The following is an 18,429-nucleotide window of genomic DNA, read 5'->3' on the forward strand; positions in this document are numbered from 1 at the left end:
AAACTACATAACAACGGCAATATTATAATCTTGATTTAACAAGGCGTTTCTGGCGTGTAAGCGAATTAACGTCAACTATCAATTCTATGAATATCTACTCATTACAAAGAAATACCTTTCAGATGTGCAATTGTTTGTGTAGTTGATTTTATATGTATATGGGCACTTAATGCATACTTCTTTGTTCATTTTGTGTAGCAAAAAGATATTTTTTGCTGTCAGTTTTGTTTTTAGCGCTGAAACAGACGACAGCACCCTGCAACAGCTGTAGAATATCACTTTTAGCTAGATTTAGTTTTCCTTATTTCTGATTAGAAGATATAGAATGTCATTTTAATTATTATTCTATTGAAACGAATTAGTTAATATCGTGTGATTTTAGCATATTTTTTGTCTGTCATTATTTCTGTATTTATCGGATGCTGAAATACGTCACGGTCGAAAACAAAACAGTCTATGACAAGTAAGGATGGATGACATTATAGCAGGTAATTTCGAACGCTGAATTTCACAGCAGTGTGTCTAATAGAAGCTTGAATCACATATTTGATTTTATGAAACTGAGATAGAAGGCGGAGTTCTACTAGTACAGAGGATGTAATGGAATTTCAGTGAATATAGTAAAAGTAAAGGACAATGTTTGGTTTGATCAGCTGATCGTCAAGTCACTGGTAAACAGGGCTGAGTCATACAATACACGAGTACTTTATCCTTGTGTAAGAATTACAATGAATGGAAAACTGCAGTGAGCCACTATTGTGAAAACTGGACGTATACGGAATATATTTATATTCCCATATTTTGAACGAAAATGGTAACAGAAGCAATGATAGTTGTCGGATATTCACACTACTGTAACTATACTATTTCTTCATCCTTTGTTTTATTATTTGTAATTTCACTCATTTTAACTTGAGTTTCAATTGAAAGCTGTTATTGGTACATTTATGCCCATCGAATGCCTGTATGATTCTTTTATCCCATATGGTTGTCAATTACAGTTGTGTATACATATGCCAACTTGCCATACATGATACTAGTCTTGTGACTCATTCCTGGTGGCTCATGCCAGTATGTGTACCCTTAGGTGTAATACATTGTGAGAAGTAGATCATCCACTTCTATTCTCATTTAAGGACTTTTGGTTGGTATACGAAATTGCACAGTAGAATAAATCTAAATATTAGTATAATTTTCTTCTGTCCTATTTGCAAACCAAGTCTGTAAATGGATACAAGAAACGAATCCTCAGGAAATATCCAGAGATACACATATTGGAAAAGAGACCACAAATTTTTGTAAAATATAATTTCTTATTAGGTCATTGACATTGGTTTAGGAATGTTTACAGTGTTCATGATCGCACTTTAAATCATGTGTCTGTTTTTAACTTGTTGAGATGAAATGGTAGGGAGTTTATCAAATTTGTCAGAATTGTTTAGTTTGTGAAAAATATATTGTCAGGTTTTTGTTTCTACATATAAATTTTATTGTCCATAATATAAGTATTACTTTTCTCTGTCTCAAGATCAAGTTTTTTTTAGACAATTTTTTTTTTATAAAAATATTTGTCACAAACAAATTATAATAGTCCCAGTTCATTGTTAAATGCAAAACTCATTATAGAATGGGGGATGAGGTCAGATCTGACAAAACATTACTTGCTTAGAGTATAATAATACATGTCATTGTATTCATTTGTGAATATTAAGCTACATCAATCCATTGCCCCTGGTCTCTTGCAGAAGACCCACTGCCTTCAAGTAACAGGGTGCAGCCTCTTTTTTATTTTCTCACAAACTAAACAATAGCAATGGGGACCTTATAGATGAGCTCCTAAATGTTTTAACCTAACATTTTAAGAATGCATCCAAATTAAGGTGTGATGTGTTCTGTAATTCACCTCCAAACACATTACTTTATTTGCTGCCATATGTGGCCACAAATACTTTAAACTTTACTCTCTGAAGCCACTCTTCATACTTTTATTCAATCTACCCCCATCATCTTTCCTTATAGTTCTTATCACTTTGATTCTGTCCTAATTTACTCACAAATGTTTTCTGTTTCAGTCTCCTTAAAACCAGCCACAAATGCAGTGTCATCTACATATAACACATGATTCATATCCAAAGTTTCTATGCCAAACTAGTTTCATGGACTTGAAAGCTGTAGCCCCACAGTGGTAAAAAAAAATGTGGACTCTCATCTGTATCCTATTAGTGTGTAGCAGTTTCTCTTTCCCTGACTTATAGTTATAGGAAGATAGAAACACTCACTGGTTGTCATTCCCACTTAGGTAATAACTTAGAGGAGATGCACCTGAAATTGATGGGATAGATATCTTGAGTTTGGTCTGGAGACCAAATGTCAGCCTTTCAGGGTTGTGCCATTAAATGGAGGTGTGGGTGTTGATGAGTTCTGAAGATGTGTGGTAGGGAAATGATTCCACCTTGCAGGATTACCACTTACAAGTACTTATTGTTGGCCTCTGATAATATGTAAAGGAACGGTAGTTTGACTATTTAACTACTTTGTTGGTTGGGTGGGCAGGCATTCCATCAGGAAAATGGGAGTAATTTGAATATTAAAATACACATTGACCCTGTGGCATACAATACAAAATTTAAGTTAATGCTAGGCAGTTTTTTCAGCTGATGTTAGGACCCCCCTCTCCCCTGAAGAGGTTAAGGTTCACTTGACTAATTCTTGCTGATGAAGGGATACCTTTTGCTTTTATTTGGGCTAATGCCAGGTGTTTTTGTTTAGCTTAGGCTGAGATCGAGGCTAAATGTAATCAAGCTATTGTACATATATATATATATATATATATATATATATGTATATATATATATATATATACCAAAGACTTTTTTCCCCTTACAAGGGAGGTAGCCAAAAAACAAAGGCATAAAATCCACATCTCATGCGCAAGCTATTCACTCACTTATTTGATGTAGTGATGATGGGGCCAATGACAGGTGTGTGCACAAGGTGGTCCTGCAAGAACAATGTCAGAAAAGGTCATCTCCCTTCTGCCCATTTGTAAAACCCGTCAACCTCCTCACTTCCATTTGGAAGTTGACACTTTGTGTTTAGACTGCACCCAAGATATCTTTCAATTTAGGCTGTATTTCCTAAACCTTGTGGCACAAGGAGAGATGACAACCTGTGATTTTTCCCTTTCTACTTTCAGCCAGTAACATAGAAATAGCCATAGACTAATATAGTGTAGCAGTACTCATTGGCAGCTGTTGTAAGGCTGTATGTTTTCAGTTAGTAAAACTTGAGGTAACAGTTATTATTATCCAATGATGCATTTTCATGTCATATACTTTTATTCATCTGAAGGTAGTAATATTCAAACAGTTCATCAGGCAAATCAGTCAATCAGGTAGTTGATCCAGGTCTCTTGCAGGATAGCTACAGCTTCCATGTTTAATAGACAATTTGTATAATGATTCTTTTTTCTGAAGAAAATTATATTTGCATAACAATTTGAAATCAAAACAATGAACTGTGAGTAGATTATTAGGTAGATATCTTTAATATGAGTATATTATATTGATTTGGTTTAACATCACAAACTCCCCTTTATCAGGGGGCTATGATGGTACTCCTTACAGAGGACTTTGTAGCATGGAATTTAATGAACCATCCCCTTAGTTCAACCTGTATTATATTTCTTGTTTGCTTTTGTATGGGTTTTAGATGGGGCTTGTAATGCATTCATATAAACAGTTCAATTGACAAATAAGGTTTTAGAATGAATCATGTATGTATATAGACCCCACCAATGTATTTGATCAAATTATATATTTTTAGGTTTTGTTTGGTGTTATGTCATATAACATTCCTCTGATGTAGGAATCAGGAGTTAGTGGTAATGCTCATTCTGCCCATCATCCTATTGTCCAACTAAGCAAATACACAGCTGCATTGCTACTACCAGTTGTATTATTGTTTATGGGTCATTTTTATGGTTGGCTAGCTAGCATCTAGCCTGGGAGGTCATTTCATCCTAAAATTATCCCATAAACCAAAGGCAGGTACCTAATTGTGGCAATCCTGTGAGATGCATAAGAAAAAAAAAAAAACTTCCCATTTTCAAAACCTGTCAACCCCCACACTTTCATCAGGAGGTGGAGCCTTAATAAGGTGCTGACACTAAAACCTTTCACTGTTAAATTCAGCTGTATTTCTTACACTTTTTTCACACACGGGGAGTTGACAACTAGTGGCTTTCTCCTCTTCTTACCACTTTCAGCCAGTGACATAGAAACAAATTAGACAACGAAGCAGTGTGTGCAAACACTATTCAAGATTTTAAGAAAAAACTTGATGCTGAGAGATACAAAGATGGGTCACTACAAGCATAGCTCTCTTCCCGTATAATACAACTAGGTAAATACACTGATGAAACACAGGCTAAAGTCCAAAATTTCTTCTTGGAGAGATCGGTGGGAAGTTTGGAGGACCATTGCCAGCCACTGTTGGGCTGCAGGTTTTCCACTTGTGAAGGTCAAGGCAACAATTGATTGCTAGGTTTTTGATTTAATAGATTTTTAAGTGCATGGTTACCTTTTCATATTAGTAGGTGAATTCTTTGGCAAAAACATGTAAAATCAGAACCTGCCTAATGCAAAGCAATACACCTGTGAGAGGAGACTGTTTTGGCTTTCATACAGAACTAATCCTTGGTCTCAGGATCTCTTTCAACCTCCACTTTTTTTCCACCATTTGTTTGCATAAGGAGAGCCAATATCTTGTGACTGCTCTCCTTGTAGCCAGTGACATAACAATTGGAGTTGGTGATTTGAGGGGCAAAAATGAAAATAAAAACAAACCTTTTCTCTTTTTTTCTGTTTCTCCATCATTTTCTCATTCTTTTTATCTCATTCTCCTTTATTTCTTTCACATTTCCTCATTTTCTTTATCTCATTCTCCCTAAGGATGTTCTCTCATTCATTTTTTCTCATTCTCTCATTTACAAAATCTCATTTTTCTCATTCTCTCAATTATTCTCTGTCTCATTCATTATCTTGTAATAATTCTCTCAATCATTCTTTCTATAATAATTCTGTATTAATTCTCTCTAATTCTCTCAATACTACTCTCTATAATAATTCTCTCTATACTACTCTCTATAGTAATTATCTCTCTCCTTTCTCTCTCCTCTCTCTCTCCCCTCTCTCTCCTCTCTCTCTCCTCTCTCTCTCCTCTCTCTCTTCTCTCTTTCTCCTCTCTCTCTCTCTCTCTCTCTCTCTCTCTCTCTCTCTCTCTCTCTCTCTCTCTCTCTCTCTCTCTCTCTCTCTCTCTCTCTCTCTCTCTCTCTCTCTCTCTCTCTCTCTCTCTCTCTCTCTCTCTCTCTCTCTCTCTCTCTCTCTCTCTCTTTCTCTTTCTCTTTCTCTTTCTCTGTATGTATTTACCTAGTTGTATTTACCTGGTTGTATTTTACAGGAAGGGGAGCTATGCTTGTGGTGTCCTGTCTTCATAACTCGTTTTATCTAGACTGTTTTTAAATTCATGTATCATTTTTGCACACACCACATTTTCATCTAACTTGTTCCAAACATCTATTAACCTGTGGGGAAAGCTGTTCTTTTTCAGGTCTCTTCTATAATTGTCTTTCTTGATTTTCTTTCCATGACCTCTTGTATCTCTACTGTCCCATATTATTAGATCCTCTCTATCAATAATTTCTATCCCTTTCATGATTCTATAAATAGTTATCAAGTTTCCTCTCTCTCTTCTTTGCTCTAATGTCTTTAGCTCAAGTTTTCCTACCCTCTCCTCATATGATAGTTCGGAGAATGTTGGTGCCAACTTCGTAATTGCTTTTTGTATTCTTTCAAGTTTTGTTATACATTTTTTTGTACTTGGTGACCACGATTTATTGAAGTGACTAGTATTTTCTTCATCATTTCTTCGTCCAGGTATGTAAATGCCACTTTGATTGTTCTTATTAAGTTATAAGTTTCTCCAAAAATTGTGTTTATATTTCTCAGGGGACATGTTATTCATAATAATGACTCCCAGGTCTTTCTCATTTTCTACTTTTTTAATTTCTTCCTCTCCCAGTTTATATGATCCCAGTATTCTTTTTTTGTTTCTTCCAAATTCAATTATGCTACACTTTTTGATATTGAATTCCATCTCCCACTTCCTACTTCATTCCCATACTTTATTGAGATCACTGCAGCGACTCACAATCTTCTAGTGTTCACTTTTTTCAACAATTTCGCATCATCCGCAAAGAAACTCGTATAACTTTCAATTCCTTTATCCATATCATTAATATATATAGCAAACATTATTGGGGCCAGTACTGTTCCTTGTGGAACTCCACTAATTACTTCTTCCCAATTAGAATGTTTGTCTCCTATCACCACTCTCATTTTTCTCTCATGCAAGAAGTCTTCCATTCACTTCAGCAGTTTGCCCTGTATTCCTCCAGCAGTTTCTAATTTCTTTAGCAATTTCTTGTGTGGCACCTTATCAAAAGCTTTTTTTCAGGTCTAGAAAGGCACAATCAGCCCATCTATCTCTTTTTTGTATTACATCTATTAGCCTTGAATAGAAACACATCAAGTTTGTGACACATGATTGTTCTTGTATAAATCCAAATTGCCTTGGATTTAGTACATTGTTTTTTCCAAATGCCTTACCCATCTCATTTTGATCATTCTCTCACAAATTTTAGCTACCATACTTGTAAGAGAGACTGGTCTATAGTTAGTAGGGTCTTCCTTGTTTCCCCCTTTATATATTGGTACTATATTTGCTCTTTTCCAATCTTCTGGAACTTTTCCTTCTTTCGATGAACTGTTTATTAGACTGTGTATTTTGTCTGTTAGTTCGTTCCTGCATTCTCTCAAAATCCAGTTTGCCATTTCATCTGGCATCAAGATTACTCAAGTGATTCATTATTTCTTTTCTTGTTACTTCTATCTCTTTTATAGGGCAACATTCTCCTCCAACTTAACATCTAAGTTGTATGTTCTCCCTCGTAAACTCTGATTTAAAATGCTTGTTCACAATTTCTGCCATTTCTGTTCCCTCTGTATATTCAACTCCTCCTTGTAGTTTCACTAATTCTTGTTTGTTTTTCAGTTTGTTTACAAATATATAAAATAGATTTGGTTGATCTTTACATTTTTCTATGACATCCTTTTTGTATTTTCTCATTTCTTCTCTGCGTACTTGTACATATTGATTTCTATAATGATATATATTTTTCATTTTTCAGGTCTTTTGTCTTTCCTCCATTTTATCCAAGCTTTATCCCTTTTGTCTTTTAACTCCCTACATCTTTTGTTGCACCAACACTTTACATATCCTTTTTCTTGTTTTTGTCTTGGAATATACTTGTCCACTCCTTTATAAATTTTTGTCAAAATATTCCATTTCTCTTCTGTTGTTTCCTCCTTGTGTATCCTTTCCCAATCTGCTTTTTTAAAAAATTCTCTTATTTTATCAACATTTGTTTTTCCATACATCAATCTTCCCTTTCTATATTGTTCATTTTTTCCATGTATTTTTCCTCATTTAGTTCCAGTTCAACCAATATGTGGTCACTTTTACTTATTGGTGTCTTATATTCAATCTTGTCCACTATTTCAGGTTCTGATGTGATTATTAGGTCCAGCCTCAATGGTTCTTCCTCATTTCTATACCTAGTATTCTCTTGCATCCATTGCATCATTGTATGTTCTATAATCATATCAAGTAGTACATTTCCCCATAGGTCATCTCCACCCTTCACTATCATCTCTTCCCAGCAGATTTCTTTACAATTAAAGTCACCCATTATAATTATTCTTCCTCCATCTTCCATTATCTTATTTAGTGTTATCTTTATGTCTTCTAACATTTTTTGTGTTCTCTTCCCATGAAGCCATTTTAGGAGGCACATAATTTACCACAAACTTCCTGCTCTTCTTGTCCCAGTCCTCTATTTCCATCATAATCATCTCTACTCTATTCTTTCCATATGTAACATTCCTCACATTTATATCCTTCTTCATCAGGAACATAGCTCCACCCCCTTGTTTTACTTCTCTGTTTGTAATCCAATAATTTTATGCACCATGTCCTACTTAATTGGGTGGTAATGGACCTTTCAATTTTGTGTCTACAATTCCCATTATGTCCTGTTCTTTTTCCTTCAGGTAATCATTCAGTTCATTGAAGCCTATATTTGTGAAAGACACTTTTAATTTTCTGTTACCTCCATCCTGTTTTCTGTTTCCCTTCTGTTTTTCTCTACTATGAACCATTTCCTCACTTTCATATTCACTGCTCTCTAATAGAATTTTTCTTTGATTCTGTTCAGTTCTTGTTTTTCCTTAGCTTTGATTCTTTTTGTTTTCTCATTCTCTCTTTAAATCCATACCTGTTTATACTGATCGCTTTTTGCTAGTTTCTCTATTCAAAGAGGGATGTTGGTCACATAACTATAGTAATACTGCCCCTCCTTTCTGCTACCCTTCTTAAATCTCTTGTACCACCAATGCCTTCCTCTTAAGCTCAGTAATGTCCCTAAGGAGAGAGTGCTTACTGTTTGTGCTGAAATACAATGTATTCTCTCTCCTTTCATTGCATTTCATTTTGTGTCACATGTCAAGTGTTAGAGACCAATGATACCTTCTTGTGATGGCTCTGCAAAATGGATGACAATGAAAATCATCTCCCTGTTGCCTGTTTTCAATACCTGTCAACCCTCTTACCATCTCCACCTAGAGATATATCCATGAGGTGCTAGTACTTCATCTCCAAGCCATGCCCAAGATTTCTACAAATATGTACAGTATTTCCTCCATATAACCGGTGACCCCTCCCCTCTTTTTACTAGTAAAAGTAGATGACAATGAAACAGTCACACAATAAAAAAAAAAAAAAGGTACAAAGTTTCTTCCTAGGGGTATCTTTGAGAGGGCATGTTTGGAGGTGTTTTCCAGTCAGTGAGACTTGAGATAACAATATCTATTATCAAATGTTACATGTGTGAGAATTTATATTTATCTCTCAATTTTTGATGTAATTCATGTGTAAGGAAAATCAACTTGTTCCAATATAAAACAATATTTGGTTTAGTGTATTCTACTTCTACATTACATATGAAAATTAGCTTTAGGCAGATTTGTGAGATAGCATTGGTCAGGAAATTTAATTGCTTATATCATTGAAGATTGCAATTTATAAGAGCTTTCAGTTTTGTAATTTGAAATAAATGTAGCAGATGAAAAAACATTACTGTAAGGTTTAGGAACAAAATGTGTAATAGTGTATTTCTTTTAATTGCTCTACCAATAGGCCACATGGAAAGGAATTATGGAATTCCCTTGTGTAATATGTTTTGAGTAGATTGGTTTCCAGGATATGAAGATTGTGTGTTACATTGTAGTTAATGAAAATTTAGGATCAATTCTATGTTCACATATTCAGTCCAATATGAAATACAAATCCATGACATTAAAATCTTTTTAGTAGAGAATGATAAGGAGATTGGTGCGTAAACTTCCTGTGAGGTGTCATCGTACCATACTGTGGCTGGTCGCGACCTTGGAATACTATCTTGCCCGTTTGAAGTACATTATACAGGGCATTTGTAAGATGTTAGGTATGTTTATGTGTCTGTTAATAACTCATCCAGCCTGTATTGTGTATGCTGATCAAACAACCCTTTAAGCTTGTAGTTCAACTGTTTCTCAGGGTCTTGTAATTGTTTTTATGGTAACATTTAATGTATGGAAGTGTAAAATTTTTGAAGGACAAGGTCTTGCATGAAATGTTTTGGTGTCACATTAGTGGTTTGGTGTTGTAATATATATGTATTGCAAAACTTGCTGGGCTCATTGTGGCCTATGCTTTGTAATCCAGTTGTTAATTTGACGTTTTTTAATTCATTGCAGATTGTTAGTAGCCCTAGTGTATTCTTTGAAGTTATACATCTTGTAAACATACATCCTTTTTAAGTTGTTTTAAGTGTGAGAATTATATAATTGGTTTTCTACTTGGTAATTTATCTTATTTACTTATTTTTTTAATCCAATTTAACACTTTTGCAGCATGTATGACTTACGAAGGGACATTAGGAGAGCCAGAGGACTTCCCCCGATGTGAAGAGCCAGTTTGGATACTGGGGAGGAAGTATTCCACACTCACAGGTGCAGTATATTTACATTAATATCATATCCCAATTTCACGAGAAAATATTTTGTTTGACCGTTAGCATATGAGGAGGCCAATGTTGGCATCCTGATTATACATAGTTTGTAGTTGTAGCTGAGTGATCCCAAGCTCTCTCTAGAGATTCTGTATAGGGTCCTTGAGGTTCTGCTGCTCCACCCACCATTCCAAGCTTGCATGAAAAAGAGGAGGCTTCACTGTGTGTGCATGTTGACACCTGAGCTTATTCAAACAGAGGATTTGTGTGGTATATTAAGGATATATGAAATATGAGGAGGCTTGTTGAAGGCAGTGAGAAATGTGGAAGTGAAACTGGGAATGAGGGTGGAAATAGATCTGTTGGACTAGAGAAATCAAAGAGTGCTGAGGTTGTTTGGGCTTATGTAAAGAATGAATAGGGAAAGATAATTAAAAAAGATTGTTGAAAACAAAAGTCGATGGAGTGAAATTGAAAGGAAGCCCAAGAATAAGATGGGTGGATTGGATGAAGGGCATTTTGGAGGCACATGGAATGTCTGCTGAGCAGGGAAAAGTAAGGCCAAGAGATTGGAGCAAATGGATGAATGGATGATATAACCCAAATGGATGTTCTTAACTGCATAATTATTTTGAGGAGTTAGGGTGTGGGGGTGCCTTATAATGAAGCCATGGGGTCAAACCAGTTCTGACTGTAGGGTCCTACTATGGAAGTGCTGTGCCTAGTTGCATTGCCCTTGACTTAAGTGGTGTGGTGGGAGACAAGAATGATCTTTTATCCATGGGGTGCTGAAATTAGAGGAATGTAAAATGAATTTTGTATATGAATTGAGATTTTCCTTTGACTCAGCTTCACTCCATTTTTTAATAGGGAAAGGGGTCTGGTGTGTGTGTGTATTTACTTGTTGTATCTTATGGGAAGGGGAGCTATGTTTGTGGTGTCCTGTCTTTGTATCTCACAGTGTCTAGTTTCCTCTTAATTTGTGTATTGTTTTTGCACACACTATTGTTTTGTCTAGTTTGTTCCAGATGTCTACCACTGTGTGGAAAACTTATTTTTTTCCAGGTCTCTTCAATAACTATCCTTTTTTATTTTTTTTCCATGTCCTCTTGTGTTTCTCTTGTCCCAATTTAATAAGTCCTCTCTAGGACTTCTTTGCCTCTCATGATTCTGTAGATGGTCAGTAGGTCACCTCTCTCTCTTCTTTGTTCCAAAGTTGGTACATACATATACTAAAGGCTCTTTTCCCCCTTATAAGGGAGGTAGCCAAAAAACAAAGGCATAAAAACCACTCCCACCCATTCCATCCCTATCACACTCCACTCCTCTCCACCCTCTTCCCTCCCTCTTATCTTGGCACCTCCTGGATGATGGGTCATCCCTGCATCTTGTCCACTGCCCTGGGTCAGAAGCAGTGTCACAAGACACAGCACATCCACAGCAAGGCTGCTTCATTAAATCGGTGCCCCCCCCCCCCTCCATCCCCTCATGCAGGTAATTTCAATTTAGTCAGTTTCTTTTCATATGACAGGTTTGAAAGTGCTGGGGCCATTTTTGTGGTTGCTCTTTGGATTCTTTCAATTTTCTTTATATTCTTTTTGTTACTGGGTGACTATAATGTTGCAGCATACTCCAGTACTTATTAGTGTGACTAATATTTTTTTTAACCATTTCTTCATCTAAATAGGTGAAAGCCACCTTTATTGATCTTAGCAAGTTGTAGGATTCTCCGACAATTTTATTTATTTGTATGTCAGGGAACAAGTCATTTGAGATAATTACTCCCAGGTCTTTTTCAGATCCCACTTGCTTCACTTCATTTGTTCCAATTGTATATTGTCCTGATATTCTTTTTTTACTTTTTCTGAACTCCATTATGCTACATTTCTTAATGTTGAAGTCTACTTCCCACTTCTGACTCCATTTCTAAACCTTGTTTAGGTCTCTCTGTAGTGATTCACAATCCGTTTCGGTTTTCACTTTCCTCAACAATTTAGCATTCTCTGCAAAGAAGCTCATGTGTGTGTGTATTTACATAGTTCTATTTTACAGAAAGGGAAGCTATGCTCGTGGTGTCCTGTCTCTATATCTTGTTTTATCTAGACTGTTTTTAAATTCGTGTATCGTATTTGCACACACCACATTCTCATCTAATCTGTTCCAAATGTCTGTTATCCTGTGGGGAAAGCTGTTCTTTTTCAAGTCTCTTCTATAATTGTCTTTCTTGATTTTCTTTCCATGTCCTCTTGTATCTCTACTATCCCTTTTTATTAGGTCCTCTCTATCAGTAATTTCCATGTCTTTCATGATTCTATAAATAGTTACCAAGTCTCCTCTCTCTCTTCTTTGCTCTAATGTCTGTAGCTCAAGTTTTGCCAGCCTCTCCTCATAAGATAGTTCTGAGAGCATCGGTGCCAGTTTCGTAATTGCTCTTTGTATTCTTTCAAGTTTTGTTATATATTTTTTTGTACTTGGTGACTATGTCGTCACTGCATACTCCAATTTTGGTCTTATCAAAGTGATTAGTATTTTCTTCACTATTTCTTTGTCCAGGTATGTAAATGCTACTTTGATTGATCATATTAAGATACAAGTTTCTTCAAAAAATTTGTTTATATGTTTCTCAGGGGACATATTATTTCTAATAATGACTAATAGGTCCTTCTCTTTTTCTATTTTTTTATTTCTTCTCCCAATGTATAAGATCCCACTATTCTTTTTTTGCTTCTTCCAAGTTCCATTATACTACACTTCTTAATGTTGAATTCCATCTCCCACTTCTTACTCCATTCCCATACTTTATTGAGATCGCTTTGCAGTGATTCACAATCTTCTTCAGTGTTCACTTTTTTCAAAATTTTTGCATCATCTGCAAAGAAGCTCATATAACTTTCAATTCCTTCATCCATATCATTAATATATATAGCAAACATTATTGGGGCCAGTACTGTTCCTTGTGGAACTCCACTAATCACCTCATCCCAATTGGAATGTTTGTCTCTTATCACCACTCTCATTTTTCTTTCTTGCAAGAAGTCTTCCATCCACTTAAGTAGTTTGCCCTGCATTCCTCATACAGTTTCTAATTTCTTTAGCAATTTCATATGTGGCACCTTATCAAAAGCTTTTTTCAGGTCTAGAAAGGTACAATTAGCCCATCCATCTCTTTCCTGTATTATATCTATTAGTCTTGAATAGAAACACATTACAAAGGATTACAAAGGCGGAGCATGCCGACAGGAGACCTTTTGGTCCATATCTAGGTCGGATGCAAAAAAAAAATTATAATAATGATAAAATAAATAAAAACTGTAATAATGTAAATAACAAATAAAATACATAAATGCATAGGTATAGTTAGATAATAAACAAACAGGTAAATAGTAAATGATAATAAATTGACATATAACTAATACATACATATACCAAGGCTTTTTCCCCCTTACAAGGGAGGTAGCCAAAAAGGGAAAGGCATAAAAACACTCCCACCCATTTCATCCCTACATACACTCCACACCCCTCCCACCCTCCCTCTCATCTGAGCACCTCCTGGATGACGGGTCATCCCTGCACCCTGCCCACCGCCCTGGGTCAGAAGCAGTGTCGCAAGACACAGCACATCCACAGCAAGGATGAAAATCAGACAGACAAATGATAACAAAACAAAAACAAATAATATAAAATAAATTATAACACTGGCCTGCGAAGTTTCAAAGGTAAAGCATCTGATAACTGATTCTAGGGTAATTTGCTATGCAGAATCTAAAAATCACACTCATTTTGTTCAATCAGGTCATGTTTTTGAGATACGAGGCGGTAAAAATAATTAAAAACGCCATTTAGTGCTATTCATTCCCTTTAATTTTGGAAAAAAATTCTTGACAAAAGAAATAATTTTTTCTTGCATAGTTCAGAAGATAAAGAGGATATATTACAGAAAATCTAATCATGGATGAAGGGCCTTTTCAGTGACTTTCTCCTGTGTTGGGCAGCCACCACGTCTCGTTTCAAACACCAACAGTAGTCCGCAAGAAAGTTCACATCCCACCGACCTTGGTAGCGTTCTTCCATGACACGAATATCCTGGTGGAAACGTTCTCCCTGTTCCTCACTGAAGTCACCACAGTTCTGAGGGAAATAGTCTAAGTGGGTCTGTAGAAAGTGCATTTTGACTGACATGCGAGCCCCTAATTTTTGATAGATGTTCAAGAGCTCATCGACTTCTTTCTCGTATTCTGCACTTCGGTTATTTCCTAGAAAGTTTCTTATCACTGACTTAAGCGACCACCAAACGGACAGCTCAGCTGCATTCAGTGCATTGTCAAACATTGAGTCCTTCATAAGTTCCCTTATCTGAGGCCCATCAAAGATGCCAGCCTTAAGCTTTTCCAGACTGATCCGAGGAAACTTCTGCTGAAGAAAAGTAAATACCATGCCGTCCTTGTCCATTGCCTTCACAAAGTTCTTCATCAGTCCCAGTTTGATATGTAAAGGTGGAGTAAGACCTTGTTTGGTTCAACAAGAGAACGAGCCTGAACATTGTGTGAACCAGGTTCCAAACGTTGTCATGGTGGCCATTCTTGTCTGACAAAATGTTGATCATCAGCCCGACTATCCCACAAACACAAAAAGCATGGATACTTTGTGTACCCACCCTGTAGTCCCAAAACCAATCCAACTACCTTAAGATCTCCACAGATCAACCAACCATGGTCATTGTAGTTCAGAGCAGACAGTAGCTGATCCATGTTGTCATGAGTTTCTTTCATTTGCACCGAATGACCGATTGGAATTGAAGAGTATTTATTTCCGTTGTGAAGGAGGACTGCCTTGAGACTTCTGCTGGAAGAGTCGATGAACAGTCTCCATTCAGTAGCAACATAGTCCAGCCCCATTGATTGAATCAAACCAGCAATGTTGTTGCAGTAAACTAATGACGAGTCCTTCTGGGTTGGTGAAGAACTGTCTAAATTCTCTTTCACGCTCTCGGTACCAAAAGAATGTTGTCTCAGGTGCTAGCAAATTTTTCTCACGAAGACGAGAACCCAGAAGCTGTGCTGATTCCTTTGATAGGTTTAGATCCCGTGTCAGGTCCATTGAGATCTGCTTGTGTTAGAGGCACTGGCCGGTCATTCTCTTCTGGCATGTATTCTCCCTTCTCTGCCCTGTCTAGTGCGTTATCAGATTCCGATTCAGAGCTAGATTCCATTGCAACATCTGGCTCGGGAACGGGCAGGCCTGGACCATGAGGGACTGGTCGTATGGCAGACGGAACATTAGGATACTGAATACAATGCTTGTTCCTGCGGTTGACTCCTTTAAGATTAGTCATGCAGAAATAGCAGTCTGACACATGATCTTTACCCTCTCTCCAAACCATTGGAACAGCGAATGGCATACTCTTCCTTTTTTTATTTCTCCAATCACGCAAGTTCTCGACACATATTTTGCAGCTAACATGGGGTGCAAATGGCTTGTCCTGGTCCCCAAGCTTAACTCCAAAGTAAGCATGATATGCCTTCTTCACAAAATCAGTTATATTTGCTAGTCGACGAGGAAGAATCACATTACCACATATGTAGCAGAACCTATCAGGATGATTTGTGCATTTGCGTTCCATTTTCTGTCAATCTAAGATATGTGTCCAAAATAGAAACACAAGAAGCACAGATTCTTGTAAAAAGCACAGATTCTTATAAAATCAGTCACATTGATTGGAGATCACACTTTTCTAAACCATTTTCAGTTTCAGTGTTGTCAATGTAGTCAATGCAGTTTCAGTTTCCTGAAAGTAAACAAAAACATCATTAGGTTTCAGTATCAGTTTCGGGGTGCTACAGTATAATTTTTATGCAAAAAAAAAAAAAAAAGAATAGGCTATACCTGCAGCCTCGTTTTCCTTATACTTAGTACTATACAAGGCCCAAAAGTTGCACTTCTCATATCTCAAAAACTAGACCTGATCCAAGGAAATGGATGGCATTTTTGGATTCAGCGCACCAAAAAACCTATAAATCACTTGAAAAACCTTCGACCTTTGAAAAAAAAAAATTTAAACGCATGCCAGTGTAATCAGTACAGCATCTAAATGATTCTTAAAGCTTGGAACTGAACTACATTGCACTACCTGTGCAGGGAGTTTATTCCATTCATTAACTACACGGTTGGCAAAGTTGTTTCTACCTACTTCCAAATTGAATCTGTTTCTGGACAGTTTGAGACCATTGTTTCTTGTCTGATTCTCATTCAATGTGAAAATTTTAAAATCTTAAAGACCTGTATCAAGTCACCTCTGAGTCTACGCTTTTTTAGGGAAAACAGATTCATATGTTTTAGTCGATTTTCGTATGATTTATTTTTTATATTTGGAATCAGTTTTGTGGCTCGCCATTGTACTTTTTCCATTCTGTCAATGTCTTTAATGAGATTCGGTGACCATACGGAAACAGCATATTCCAAATGTGGACGAACTAACGATTTATATAGCTTGTTAATGAGTGATGGACTTTTGAAGTAAAAAGATCACGCAATCAGTCCTAGAATCTTATTTGCTTTCTCAGAGGCTGAAATACACTGCTTGGATGATTTGAGGTCGTTACTGATAATTACATCGAGATCTTTTTCACTATCCACTTTTGTTAACGAATTTCCAAATAACTTGTAATCATACTTACTGTTATTTTTACCTATGTGCATTACCTTGCATTTACTTGTGATAGGGTAGACAGAAAGGCACTGTGGGAGGTTATGCAGATTTATGGGATAGGAGGAAAGCTTTTGGGAGCTGTCAAGAGTTTTTATGAGAGTAGTAGAGCTTGTGTCAGGATTAGAAATGGAGAGAGTGAGTGGTTTGAAGTAAAGGTGGGACTTCGTCAAGGATGCGTTATGTTGCCCTGGCTGTTCAACTTATACATGGATGGGGTGGTGCGAGAGGTGAATGCTAGGGTAGTGGGTCAGGGATTGGAGATGGTTAAAGAAAATGGAGAAAAGTGGGAGGTGAGCCAGCTGTTGTTTGCGGACGACACTGCGCTTGTGGCAGGGTCAGAGGAGGGATTGAGGAAGCTGGTGGCAGAGTTTGGGAGAGTATGTGATAGAAGAAAGCTAAAGATAAATGTGGGTAAAAGTAAGGTGATGAGATGTACAAGGGATGAAAGTGGCAGTAGACTGGAAGTGAACATTAAGGGAGAGCGACTGGAGGAAGTGGATAGTTTTAGATACTTGGGTGCAAGTGTAGCAGGAAAAGGTGGAGTGAAGGTGGAGGTAGAATGTAGATTGAGAGAAGCGAGTAAATGCCTTGGTGGATTAAAGAGTGTAATGAGGAATAGACATTTGGGAATGGATGCGAAGAGGAGACTGTATGAAGGAGTGATTGTGCCAACAGCACTGTATGGGGCAGAAACGTGGAACATAAGAGAAGAAGAGAGAAGGAGTTTGAATGTGTTTGAGATGAGGTGTCTGAGAAGTATGATGGGGGTTACTAGGCTGGATAGAGTGAGAAATGAGGAGGTGAGGAGGAGAACAGGGGTGAAAAAGGATTTGGGAGATAGGGTTGATGAAAGAATATTAGGATGGTTTGGACACATGGAAAGAATGAGTGAAGAAAGACTAGTAAAAGAGGTATGGAAGGCAGATGTGGAGGGAGTGAACATGAGGGGACGTCCTAGGATGAGGTGGACGGATGGGGTGAAGGGGGCTTTGGGGAAGAGGGGAATGTCTGTTGAGGAAGGAAGGGAGAGGACGGAAGACAGAGGTGAGTGGAGAATGGTTGTATATGGATGATGTTGTGATTGCATGAGGAGGAATGGGCAGGGGGGTGGGGGGTAGGGTAGTATGTGTGAGTAAATTTTGACGCAGCCCGAAGGGATTTCTCCCCGTCCTCTCCTTATATGCAAGGGGGGGACGGAGAGGGGGGGGGTCGCCGATTAAATGAAGCGGCCTTGCTGTGGATGTGCTGTGTCTTGCGACACTGCTTCTGACCCAGGGCGGTGGGCAGGGTGCAGGGATGACCCGTCATCCAGGAGGTGCTCAGATGAGAGGGAGGGTGGGAGGGGTGTGGAGTGTATTTAGTGATGAAATGGGTGGGAGTGTTTTTATGCCTTTCCCTTTTTGGCTACCTCCCTTGGAAGGGGGAAAAAGCCTTGGTATATGTATGTATGTATGTAAATTTCATCAGCCACTTTTCAAACCATTGGTGTAATTTATCTAAATCTTCTTGAATATCTAATTGGTTTGAGTGATCATTTGCCACTCCGCACAGTTTT

At 37.3% G+C, this 18,429-nt stretch overlaps 1 protein-coding gene across 5 annotated transcripts in view; it reads left to right on the forward strand.

Annotated features, from left to right (window-relative positions):
* The first annotated feature begins 344 nt into the window (after window positions 1-344).
* The window catches only part of LOC143024886 (cysteine protease ATG4B-like), a 44,827-nt gene continuing 26,742 nt past the window's right edge, over window positions 345-18,429 (forward strand). For 2 of the 5 annotated variants that reach the window (XM_076184254.1, XM_076184250.1), the window contains exons 1-3: window positions 797-814; window positions 9,493-9,622; window positions 10,071-10,169. In XM_076184254.1, coding sequence (XP_076040369.1) covers window positions 812-814; window positions 9,493-9,622; window positions 10,071-10,169 — 232 coding nt within the window. In that variant the 5' untranslated portion in view covers window positions 797-811. Of the gene's footprint in view, window positions 489-796; window positions 815-9,489; window positions 9,623-10,070; window positions 10,170-18,429 lie in introns of those variants that run through there. The other 3 variants (XM_076184251.1, XM_076184253.1, XM_076184255.1) reach the window with 3 other exon arrangements.

This window comes from Oratosquilla oratoria, chromosome 4 (assembly GCF_046742065.1).
Source record: "Oratosquilla oratoria isolate Oo_2021 chromosome 4, ASM4674206v1, whole genome shotgun sequence".
NCBI lineage: Eukaryota > Metazoa > Arthropoda > Malacostraca > Stomatopoda > Squillidae > Oratosquilla > Oratosquilla oratoria.